Source organism: Cololabis saira, chromosome 16 (genome assembly GCF_033807715.1).
Source record: "Cololabis saira isolate AMF1-May2022 chromosome 16, fColSai1.1, whole genome shotgun sequence".
Taxonomy (NCBI): domain Eukaryota; kingdom Metazoa; phylum Chordata; class Actinopteri; order Beloniformes; family Belonidae; genus Cololabis; species Cololabis saira.
In genome coordinates, this window is record NC_084602.1 from 43,366,120 (window position 1) to 43,379,413 (window position 13,294).

General features: G+C 48.3%; 1 protein-coding gene across 4 annotated transcripts in view; it reads left to right on the forward strand.

Moving 5' to 3' along the window:
- The window catches only part of LOC133462757 (choline transporter-like protein 1), a 46,971-nt gene that overhangs the window by 5,318 nt on the left and 28,359 nt on the right, over positions 1 to 13,294 (forward strand). For 3 of the 4 annotated variants that reach the window (XM_061744184.1, XM_061744183.1, XM_061744181.1), the window contains exons 2-3: positions 4,218 to 4,307; positions 9,563 to 9,705. In XM_061744184.1, coding sequence (XP_061600168.1) covers positions 4,218 to 4,307; positions 9,563 to 9,705 — 233 coding nt within the window. Of the gene's footprint in view, positions 1 to 2,643; positions 2,880 to 4,217; positions 4,308 to 9,562; positions 9,706 to 13,294 lie in introns of those variants that run through there. The other variant, XM_061744182.1, reaches the window with a different exon arrangement.

Consider the following 13,294-nt stretch of genomic DNA (forward strand, 5'->3'; position numbering starts at 1 on the left):
TGGGGGTTCTACAGTAGGGGGCGGAGCCTGAGTGGGGGGTCAACAGTAGGGGGCGGAGCCTGAGTGGGGGCAGAGCCTTAGTGGGGGCGGGGCCTTAGTGGGGGGGTCAACAGTAGGTCTGTTGTTCTGCGGCAGAGGCACGTGCACGTGAGTGACCAGGCATGTGCACGTGAGTGACCAAGCACGTGCACGTGAGCGTGGGGGACAGAGAGCTCTGTGTTGATGAACTGGAACAAAGATGGGGGTCAAAGGTCAGACGTGTCCCGGTGTCTGGACCAGTAAACACAATCTGTCCTTCTGTGGAGCCGGTTCTGGTTCATCTGGACTGGACTGGGAGGATCCAGTACATTCTTGGTAGATTGTAAAGTATGACTCATCTCATTCTGAACATTCAGGGATTGATCTGGACTAATTAGGGCCCGAGCACTGACGATCTGGACTAATTAGGGCCCGAGCGCTGACAGGACGAAGGTTCTATTGTATCTGTAGGAATGTTTTCATTTTTTTTCCTAATTTTTCTTCCGACTAAACGAGGGCCTTTTTTCCCCCCTAAACATGGCCCAAAAGTCACCAACTTTTGCACGCAAGCCAGGCCTGGCAAAAAATTACGTATTCTAATAGTGTCAAAAAGGAGCATGGCCTAACGGCTCAACAGCGCCCCCTAGAAAACTTTGTGCCTCAAGCCCCACAATACGGTTTGATGTAGATGCACGAAAATCGGTACACACCTGTATCATGTCACAACTTAAAGAAAAGTCTCTTGGAGCCATGGCCCAAACCCAACAGGAAGTCGGACATTTTGAATTAATCGTGTAATTTTGGGGCAATTTCTTCCATTTTTACGTGTGGTACTTTAACAAACTCCTCCTAGCAGGATCGTCCGTTCCACATAAAACTCGCTCAGGAGACACAAAAGACGTTAATCATGAAAAGTTATCAAAATCGTGAGTTTTGGTGAAATGGCGTGGCCGTGGCGCCACGTCAAACTTCAACACTAAACAGGAAGTGATGCTAGTAGCTGATTGGTCCATATTTGCTAGTTCCTACTTTCTGCTATAACTTTTGAACGGGTTGTGATAAAGAGTCATGGTGGTTCATCGGACTTAGTGTTGAGTCCTTGACCTTTATTGGTGAAAATTGCACGCGCGAGGACCCGTTCATCCGTTCATCCGTTCATCCGTTCATCGCTGCTGCTGCTGCTTTAATTCTGGGTTGGACCAGTTCTGGACTTGTTGTGTAAAAAAACTAACAAAAACAATCAACAACAACTATCTTTTTCTTCTGAATTAAAGTAACATAAATGAATCTTAAACTTTGGCTTTATAAATACGCCCCTTCTGTAAACGTGGATAAACACTGACATATACTTTATAAAGACACACAATTTATAAACAACACATTTATACGAGCGGCTCGTTGAGGAAATACAATATAAGAAAATGGAACATTTTAGGAGGAATCATGAATAAGAGACATATACACAAAAAATAAGGTAGACAAGTAAAATTAATAACAAAAAAAACACTAAGGCATTTTAAAGCAAATAGCATCGACATTTCAGAAAGAGACTTAAAATAAAAGATACTTTGATATATCGGCTAATCATTTTTTCGCAGTTATTTGAATTTTTTTATAGAGACAATTGGAAAGAGGCTTCATTTTTCCAGTCAGTGGCCGGAGCCGGTACTGCAGCTACCGCAGATCCACCGTGGGAGGGGGGGGGGGGGTCCTTTATCTCTCTGCGGCACTAATTCACTTTTAATTAATCTCATGTCATAATTATGACTTACCGTGGGGATCTTTTTATTTTTAATTCATCTTACTTTTTTCTTTTACTGGCGGAAAAGGGCTTCCATACTTATCATATGAGTTCATTATTACTGATTTTTTGATATACTGTAGTTATTTTTGTTCCTCCAAATAAAATTAAAAAGCAATTTGTCAATATTATTTGAAATATTTTTGTTTACATCAAGGGATAAAGCTACGGAAGCTAATGCTGCCACCCCAGAAAATAAAAGAATATCAGTATCACGTTATAACGTGAAAGGTTTATTGTTAGAACAATAAACATTTTACGTTATAACGTGATATTTTTCACGTTATTACAATATACAAACTTATCACGTGATAATTTATTGTTATAACAATATACTATTTATCACATTATAACGTGAAACGTTTAGTTAGAACAATAAACATTTCACGTTATTAGAATAAACAAACTTATGTTATAACGTGAACATTTATCTCTCTGCGGCCGCTCACTAATTAACTTTTAATTAATCTCATAATTTAGACAAGTCATAATTATGACATTCTATCTCACAATTTCGACTTTATATCTCATAATTTACAATTACATACATATTTACATAATCAAACAATTTGTCAATATTGTTTGAAATCTTTTTGTTTATATATAAACATTATAAGGGATAATAAAGCAGGATAATAGAGCAGGATAATAGAGCAGTGGGTTCGTCTCTAAAACTCTGAGTGGGTTTCTCTTTGCGGGAAACAGCGCCCCCGTTCCCCGGTCAGCGGCCGGATCCGGTACTGCAGCTACCGCAGATCCACGGGGGGGGGTCCTTTATCTCTCTGCGGCCGCGCTCATCTCATTGCGCATGCGCAATGAGATGAATGGCCGTCTGCACCTGACGGCCCCACCAGGAAGTCGGCGGTGCAAATCCCTTTGATGTTGATCGCAGAGGAAGCTCCGGTTCCGATGATGCTTTAGCGGGTCGGGGCTCTGAGTGTGACCGAGGGGAGCGTCTCATTCCCGGACCCAGCTCCGCCAGGCTCCGCCTGCAGCTCCGCAGGTCCGCAGGTCCGCAGGTCCTGCGGCTGCTGCCATGGGATGCTGCGGGAGCGCGGAGGTAAGCGGTGTCGGCCCGGTTCGGTCTGGTTCGGTCTGGTTCGGTTCCGTTCAGCCCGGTTCTGCCCGGTTCCAGCCCGGTTCGGCCCGGTTCGGGGTCCGTGGGTGTGTGTTTTGTCCCGGAGCCTCAGAGGCCGCGCTGCCGGGATTATTACCCGTTAATCCCCTTATTATCTCCCGCAGAGGACGGACAGGTGACCGGGCCGGACCGGACCGGGTTAAACTGGACCGGACCGGACCGGGCTGTTCGGGTTCGGGACTGGGGGGGGGGGTGTAGTCCGGTTCGGTTCGGCCCGGTCCAGCGGAACCGGCTGAGGCTGTGTGTGTTTGTGTTTGTGTATTTATCTATATGTTTGTGTTTTGTGTTTTGTGTGTGTGTGTGTGTGTGTGTGTGTGTGTGTGTGTGTGTGTGTGTGTACACATGTGTGTACTTGTGTGTACATGTGTGTACATGTGTGTACTTGTGTGTACTTGTGTATACATGTATATACATGTATATACATGTGTGTACTTGTGTGTACTTGTGTGTACTTGTGTATACTTGTGTGTACATGTGTGTACTTTTGTATACTTGTGTATACATGTGTATACATGTGTGTACTTGTGTGTACATGTGTGTACTTGTGTGTACTTTTGTATACTTGTGTATACATGTATATACATGTGTGTACTTGTGTGTACTTGTGTGTACTTGTGTATACATGTATATACATGTGTGTACTTGTGTGTACTTGTGTATACATGTGTGTACTTGTGTGTACATGTGTGTACTTTTGTATACTTGTGTATACATGTGTATACATGTGTGTACTTGTGTGTACATGTGTGTACTTGTGTGTACTTTTGTATACTTGTGTATACATGTATATACATGTGTGTACTTGTGTATACATGTGTGTACTTGTGTGTACATGTGTGTACTTTTGTATACTTGTGTATACATGTGTATACATGTGTGTACTTGTATATACATGTGTGTACTTGTGTGTACATGTATATTCTTGTGTGTACATGTATATTCATGTGTGTACATGTATGTACTTGTGTGTACTTGTGTATACTTGTGTGTACTTGTGTATACATGTGTGTACACAAGTACACACATGTATACACAAGTACACACAAGTATACACAAGTACACACAAGTGTATACTTGTGTGTACTTGTGTATACTTGTGTATACATGTCTGTACTTGTGTGTACATGTGTGTACTTGTGTATACATGTGTATACATGTGTGTACTTGTGTGTACATGTATATTCATGTGTGTACATGTATGTACTTGTGTGTACTTGTGTGTACTTGTGTATCCATATGTGTACTTGTGTGTACTTCCAGAGGACTAAGAGAGAGTGGAGACCCCTGGAGGATCGGAGCTGCACTGACCTGCCCTGGTTCCTGCTCTTCACCGTCTTCTGCGTCGGCATGGTAACCAGTACTAGTACTACGCAGTACTACACCGTACCGCACCGTACTACACCGTATTACACCGTACTACACCGATACTACACCGTATTACACCGTACTACACCGTACTACAACGATACTACACTGTACTACACCCATACTACACCATACTACAGCGTACTACACCGATACTACACCGTACTACACCCATACTACACCATGTTTGGGGAGACGGGTGTGGGACCTCTGTCCAGCTGGGAGTGTAGATGTTTGGGGAGACAGGTGTGGGACTTCTGTCCAGCTGGGAGTGTAGATCTTTGGGGAGACGGGTGTGGGACCTCTGTCCAGCTGGGAGTGTAGATGTTTGGGGAGACGGGTGTGGGACCTCTGTCCAGCTGGGAGTGTAGATGTTTGGGGAGACAGGTGTGGGACTTCTGTCCAGCTGGGAGTGTAGATCTTTGGGGAGACGGGTGTGGGACTTCTGTCCAGCTGGGAGTGTAGATGTTTGGGGAGACAGGTGTGGGACCTCTGTCCAGCTGGGAGTGTAGATGTTTGGGGAGACGGGTGTGGGACCTCTGTCCAGCTGGGAGTGTAGATGTTTGGGGAGACGGGTGTGGGACCTCTGTCCAGCTGGGAGTACAGATGTTTGGGGAGACGGGTGTGGGACCTCTGTCCAGCTGGGAGTGTAGATGTTTGGGGAGACGGGTGTGGGACCTCTGTCCAGCTGGGAGTACAGATGTTTGGGGAGACGGGTGTGGGACCTCTGTCCAGCTGGGAGTATAGATGTTTGGGGAGACGGGTGTGGGACCTCTGTCCAGCTGGGAGTATAGATGTTTGGAGAGACGGGTGTGGGACCTCTGTCCAGCTGGGAGTGTAGATGTTTGGGGAGACGGGTGTGGGACCTCTGTCCAGCTGGGAGTATAGATGTTTGGAGAGACGGGTGTGGGACCTCTGTCCAGCTGGGAGTGTAGATGTTTAGGGAGACGGGTGTGGGACCTCTGTCCAGCTGGGAGTACAGATGTTTGGGGAGACGGGTGTGGGACCTCTGTCCAGCTGGGAGATGTTTGTGGAGACGGGTGTGGGACCTCTGTCCAGCTGGGAGTACAGATGTTTGTGGAGACGGGTGTGGGACCTCTGTCCAGCTGGGAGTGTAGATGTTTGTGGAGACGGGTGTGGGACCTCTGTCCAGCTGGGAGTACAGATGTTTGGGGAGACAGGTGTGGGACCTCTGTCCAGCTGGGAGTACAGATGTTTGGGGAGACAGGTGTGGGACCTCTGTCCAGCTGGGAGTACAGATGTTTGAGGAGACGGGTGTGGGACCTCTGTCCAGCTGGGAGTACAGATGTTTGGGGAGACGGGTGTGGGACTTCTGTCCAGCTGGGAGTACAGATGTTTGGGGAGACGGATGTGGGACCTCTGTCCAGCTGGGAGTAGAGATGTTTGGGGAGACGGGTGTGGGACCTCTGTCCAGCTGGGAGTATAGATGTTTGGGGAGACGGGTGTGGGACTTCTGTCCAGCTGGGAGTAGAGATGTTTGGGGAGACGGGTGTGGGACTTCTGTCCAGCTGGGAGTGTAGATGTTTGGGGAGACGGGTGTGGGACTTCTGTCCAGCTGGGAGTAGAGATGTTTGGGGAGACGGGTGTGGGACTTCTGTCCAGCTGGGAGTGTAGATGTTTGGGGAGACGGGTGTGGGACTTCTGTCCAGCTGGGAGTATAGATGTTTGGGGAGACGGGTGTGGGACTTCTGTCCAGCTGGGAGTAGAGATGTTTGGGGAGACGGGTGTGGGACTTCTGTCCAGCTGGGAGTAAAGATGTTTGGGGGGACGGGTGTGGGACATGCGGATGAGATGGCCAGTCCATCGGAGTTGGTGCTGCATTATGAAGATGGCGATGGAGACGCTGATGTTGGTGCGTCCGTCCTCCCATTTGATCCTGAGTATGTTTGTCCAGGTTCTCTGGTGTTCTAGAGCTCTGAGGTTCCTGCTGTCGGTTGTTCTAGAGCTCTGAGGTTCCTGCTGTAGGTTGTTCTAGAGCAGTGGTTCTCAAATGGGGGTACGCGTACCCCTGGGGGTACGTGAAGGCACCCCATATACATATATTTAAAAAGTAGCATCCATGCAAAAATCCTTTAAAAATAAATATTTTATAAATAATTTTGGAAAATATAAGTCTAAATTTTATCTTCAGGAGTAGAATATTCAACTTATTATCCTAAAACCGCAGAGTTTCTCCCCCCCCACACCAGGATGGTTCCACCTAACCTGTCAATCACCAGGCTTCACCTGTCAATCACCTGGTTCACCTGTCAATCACTTGGACCAACGATGGAGTCGTGGTTGAAGCGTTGCAGCAATATTTTTATGTTTAATAAATCAGTTACTGATGGCACAGTGCTCTGTTTTAGCTCTTTTTTTTTTTTACAACCAAAAGTTCTTTGAGCTGGTTAGGGGGTACTTGGCTGAAAAAATATTTCACAGGTGGAACATCACTGAAAAAAGGTTGAGGACCACTGTTCTAGAGCTCTGAGGTTCCTGCTGTAGGCTGTTCTAGAGCTCTGAGGTGCTGTAGGTCGTCCATGATTCTGCCCTGTACAGAACCACAGCCTTGTAAACCAGGAGCTTGGTGTCGACCCGGAGATCTCCATCTTCAAAGACTCTTCCGGAGTCGGGCAGAAGCTCCGCTGGCACAGCTCAGGCCATGATTGACCTCAGAGTCAATGTTTGGAGGAGAGGAGGCTGCCGAGGTTGGGGAAGTGGTCAACATTTCCAAGCGTGGTGTTGTCCACTTTTATGGTGGGTGGAGTAGTGGCTGGTTGGGAGGAGGCTGATGTAGCACCTGGGTCTTCTTCATGTTCAGGGCCAGACCCAGGGCTCTGCATGCCTTAGCAAAGGCGTTCAGGAGGCCCTGGAGCTCTGCAGAGTGTGCTACGATGGCTTTGTCGTCTGAAAACTGGAGCTCCATGATGGTGGTGTATCGAATCTTAGTTTTGGCTTTGAACCTGTTGAGGTTAAAGAGCCTGCCATCGGTCCTGTACCAGATCGGAGTTCCTTGTGGCAGCTCTTTGCCAATGAGGTGTAGTATGGCAGAAATTAAGACCGAAAACAAGGTGGGAGCAATGATGCATCCCTGTTTGACCCCTGTTTGACCCCTGTCTCCACCGTGAAGGGCTCAGACAAGGAGCCGCTGCTGTTGAGAACTGCGGCATCTCTGGTGCATCTCTGGGGCGTCTCTGGGGCATCTCTGGGGCATCTCTGGGGCATCTCTGGGGCATTTATGGGGCATCTCTGGGGCGTCTCTGGGGTGTCTCTGGGGCATCTCTGGGGTGTCTCTGGGGCGTCTCTGGGGCGTCTCTGGGGCATCTCTGGGGAATCTCTGGGGCATTTATGGGGCATCTCTGGGGCATCTCTGGGGCATCTCTGGGGAATCTCTGGGGCATTTATGGGGCATCTCTGGGGCATCTCTGGGGAGTCTCTGGGGAATCTCTGGGGCGTCTCTGGGGCATCTCTGGGGAATCTCTGGGGAGTCTCTGGGGCGTCTCCGGGGCGTCTCTGGGGCATCTCTGGGGAATCTCTGGGGAATCTCTGGGGCATCTCTGGGGAATGTCTGGGGAATCTCTGGGGCATCTCTGGGGTGTCTCTGGGGCGTCTCTGGGGCATCTCTGGGACATCTCTGGGGCGTCTCTGGGGCATCTCTGGGACATCTCTGGGGAATCTCTGGGGCGTCTCTGGGACGTCTCCGGGGCGTCTCTGGGGCATCTCTGGGGAATCTCTGGGGAATCTCTGGGGCATCTCTGGGGAATCTCTGGGGAATCTCTGGGGCCACTGCTGCTCCGAGATCCCACACAGCTCAGCCTGGAACCTCCAGGAACCAGTTACCGTGTGTGGCCACCAGGAGGCGTGTGTGGCCAACAGGAGGCGTGTGTGGCCACCAGGAGGCGTGTGTGGCCACCAGGAGGCGTGTGTGGCCACCAGGAGGCGTGTGTGGCCACCAGGAGGCGTGTGCGAGTCTTGGCAGTGGAGAGGCCGAGTACCGACGGAGGAGACTCACGCACTCGCCTCCTCTTTTCACCCCCGGAAACAGAGGGCTTGCTAACAGAGGGCTAGCTAATAGAGGGCTAGCTAACAGAGGGCTAGCTAATAGAGGGCTAGCTGACAGAGTGCTAGCTGACAGAGGGCTAGCTAATAGAGGGCTAGCTGACAGAGTGCTAGCTGACAGAGGGCTAGCTAATAGAGGGCTAGCTGACAGAGTGCTAGCTGGCGGCGCTAGCTGAAAGCAGAAAGTAGCAAGCAGAGGCAGCTGTTAGCTGAACTAACTACAGCAGGGGTGTCGGACTAGATTCCTCGAGGGCCGCAATCCTGCATGTTTTAGATGTCTCAACACACCTGATTCAAATTAACGGTCGTTCCCAGCTTGTCATCAACGTCTGGAGGACTCCAGACGTTGTCTGGAGTCCTCCAGACGTGTGTTGTTGACACAGTTCCTTGTATCACGGTGTGCTGAAGCAGGGAAACATCTAAAACATGCAGGAATGCGGCCCTCGAGGACTGGAGTCCGAGACCCCTGAACTACAGGCACTGCTACTCCAACACTACCGCACTGACGTGTCACACGCCCTGTGTGCTTACACACACACACACACACACACACACACACACACACACACACACACACACACACACACACACACACACACACACACACACACACACACACACACACACACACACACACACCGTACTACACCCATACTACACTTATACTACACCGTACTACAGCGTACTACACGTACTAAACCATACTACACCGCACTACACGTACTACACCAATACTACACCGTATTACACCATAGTACACCGTACTACACCTAACTACACTGTATTACACCGTACTACACCAGTACTACACTTATACTTCACTGTACTACACCAATACTACACCGATACTACACCATAGTACACCGTACTACACCTAACTACACTGTATTACACCGTACTACACCGATACTACACCAATACTACACCGTACAACACCAATACAACACTGTACTACACGTACTACACCATAGTACACCACACTTTAATCTGTACTAAGTTATACTTTAATCTAGCGTTAGGTGGTAAAGTTGTAGTATCAGGTACTAAGTTGTACTTTCCCCCAGGTCTCTAACGTCTCTAACGTCCCCTGTGTCTCTAACGTCTCTAACGTCCCCTCCTTTCCCCTGTGTCTCCACCAGGTCTCTAACGTCCCTCCTGTCCCCTCTTGTCCCCCTGTCCAGGGCTGCATCTGCGGCTTCACCGTGGCCACCGGAGGAGCCGCCCGGCTGATTCTGGGCTACGACAGCTACGGAAACACCTGCAGCCGCCGCAACGAGCAGATCGAGGGGGTTCGGCTGAGCGGCCTGGACCACACCGACAGGAAGTAAGAGGGGGGGGGGCGACAGGAAGTGAGGGGGGGGGGGGGGGGGGGCGACAGGAAGTGAGGGGGGGGGGGGGGGGACCACTCCGACAGGAAGTAGGTGGGGGGGGGGGCAGGAAGTAAGGGGGGGGGAGTGAGGGGGGGACACACCGACAGGAAGTAAGGGGGGGGGCACACCTGCTCGGCCTGCTCACTCCTCAGCTTCAGGAGACCTGAGCTCAGGGCGGGGCCTCCCGGGGCCGGTCGAGGGTTCAACGCCCAGGACTGACTCAGGGAGGAGACCTGGGGGAGGAAATGGGGAACAAATTGGGATACATTTTTTTTTTGGGGGGGTGCGATTTATGTATTGATAATCATTCCTACACATGTATCTCGATAAAATATTGATATTTTTAACCCACCCCTAGTTTCTGCCCTGGTTCTGCTATGATTGTCCCAGGTTTCCCCCTCGTTAACTCCTATAGTTCCAGCCTGGTCCCCTCCTATGGTTCCAGCCGGGTCCCATCCATCGTTACCTTATGATTCCACTGGCGTTCTTAAACGTTCCCACATTTCTCCCAGTGTTCCACCCTGGTTCCATCCTTGTCCCCCCTGGTCCTCCTGATTCTCCTGCCCCCCCGGTCTGGTCTGGTGGTGGAGGTTCCACGGTGCGTTCAGGGACCTGCGGGAGATTATTCACCATCAGCTCAGATGCTGAGTCACCAGCAGAGCAGCTTACACACACACACACACACACACACACACACACACACACACACACACACACACACACACACACACACACACACACACACACACACACACACACACACACACACTCTGCAGCTAAGCCTAGTTCCCTCTGGGGGGGTAAGAACCTGTGATCTATTTGTAGCAGCTCTAAACCTGGACTCTGCAGGTGCTGCAGTCCAGGTCCTGGAGTCCAGGAGCTCTGCAGACCTGGATCTGGTCTGGTGTGGGGGGGTCTGTCTGGAGGAGAACCTAGAACCTGCACCCTGGACTGGTAGGACCTGGTCTCAGAACCCAGAGGGTCTGGTTCTGGTTTACTGGTTTAGGGGTCTGAGGTTGTTTTTAGGGGTCTGAGGTGGTCTGAGGTCTAAGGCGGTCTGAGGTGGAGTGAGGTTTAAGGTGGTCTAAGGTGGACTGAGATGGTCTAAGGTGGTCTGAGGTCTGAGGTGGACTGAGGGGGCAGCAGGGTCAGGGATTCCGGCCTCTGTGGGGGGCAGTTCTTGGCAGCGTGGGCCCGGTCCTGGACCCGGATCTCTGAAGTCCTTTGTTGGTCAGCCGGTCAGCTGAGTCCTGGTCAGAGTCCTGTGCCAGGTCCAGGTCCTCCCACCGCCGCATTCTGGCCTCCGGGTCACCCCCCCTCCGGTCCTGCTGCTCCGGTCTGTCTCCAACTATCTCCAAACCGTCTAACTATCTCCAAACCGTCTAACTATCTCCAAACTGTCTCCAACTATCTCCAAACTGTCTCTAACTATCTCCAAACTGTCTCTAACTATCTCCAAACTGTCTCTAACTATCTCCAAACTGTCTCTAACTATCTCCAAACTGTCTCTAACTATCTCCAAACTGTCTCTAACTATCTCCAAACTGTCTCTATCTCCAAACTGTCTCTAACTATCTCCAAACTGTCTCTAACTATCTCCAAACTGTCTCTAACTATCTCCAAACTGTCTCTATCTCCAAACTGTCTCTATCTCCAAACTGTCTCCAACTATCTCCAAACTGTCTCTAACTATCTCCAAACTGTCTCTAACTATCTCCAAACTGTCTCTATCTCCAAACTGTTTCTAACTATCTCCAAACTGTCTCTATCTCCAAACTGTCTCTAACTATCTCCAAACTGTTTCTAACTATCTCCAAACTGTCTCTAACTATCTCCAAACTGTCTCTATCTCCAAACTGTCTCTAACTATCTCCAAACTGTCTCCAACTATCTCCAAACTGTCTCTAACTATCTCCAAACTGTCTCTAACTATCTCCAAACTGTCTCCAACTATCTCCAAACTGTCTCCAAACTGTCTCTAACTATCTCCAAACTGTCTCCAACTATCTCCAAACTGTCTCCAACTATCTCCAAACTGTCTCCAAACTGTCTCTAACTATCTCCAAACTGTCTCCAAACTGTCTCCAACTATCTCCAAACGGTCTCCAACTGTCTCCAAACTAGTGATGCACCGAAATGAAAATCTTTGGCCGAAACCGAAACCGAAAATAATAATAAACACTTGGCCGAATACCGAACATGGTTCTTCACAGTTTTTCATTTATTTTGCCAATTTTTTCACCATTGCATAAATCAAATAAATTTGATTTAGGCTTTTAAAAGAAAAAAATCTTTTACAAAATTACAAGGTAGAAAACATTTGTTGAACATAAAAAACTGAACATTTTTTAATTTCCCAGCATTTCTTAAATATTCCAGCAGACATTATACCAGCAAAGAACAATAACTTAAAATACATAAATTAGCAAAATACATTTTTTGGCCATCTTTGAGCTTACGTTAGGCTTAACTGACTGAACATTGTAACATAGGCCTTAAAACAATAAAAATGTTTTTTATCATTTCAAATGATAAATCAAACTTGTAGCTGAAAGACTTTGCAGATGTTTCCCCTCTAGATATTTGAGCAGAACATTCATTGCAAACAGCCATTCTTGTATTATTCTTTGCCACTCTAAAATACTTCCACACTGCTGACATGTTTGCACCACTTCACTCCACGCTCTTTTATCTGTTTGATTTCCTCATCTAAACCTGGAATAGATTGATTTATGTTGTTTTGGTTCCACCTGCTGGTGAATGTTGGTAAAATTCTTATGTGGTTAATTTTTGGTTGGCCAACGATTTATGTGGTGCGCAACAGTTACGGAGCGGCCAGTCTATTTCCTTATATTACAACGCCGTTATTAATTGTTCGGTTTTTTTCCCACTTATTCCACCGAACACCGAAAGTGTTTTTTTGCCATTTTCGGCCGAACAATTTCGGTTACCGAACAATCGGTGCATCACTACTCCAAACTGTCTCTAACTATCTCCAAACTGTCTCCAACTATCTCCAAACTGTCTCCAACTATCTCCAAACTGTCTCTAACTATCTCCAGACTGTCTCCAACTATCTCCAAACTGTCTCCAACTATCTCCAAACTGTCTCTAACTATCTCCAAACTGTCTCCAACTATCTCCAAACTGTCTCTAACTATCTCCAAACTGTCTCTATCTCCAAACTGTCTCTAACTATCTCCAAACTGTCTCTAACTATCTCCAAACTGTCTCTAACGATCTCCAAACTGTCTCTAACTATCTCCAAACTGTCTCCAACTATCTCCAAACTGTCTCTATGTCCAGACTGTCTCTAACTATCTCCAAACTGTCTCTATCTCCAAACTGTCTCTAACTATCTCCAAACTGTCTCCAACTATCTCCAAACTGTCTCTATGTCCAAACTGTCTCTAACTATCTCCAACTATCTCCAAACTGTCTCTATGTCCAGACTGTCTCTAACGATCTCCAAACTGTCTCTAACTATCTCCAAACTGTCTCCAACTATCTCCAAACTGTCTCTATCTCCAAACTGGACCGTGG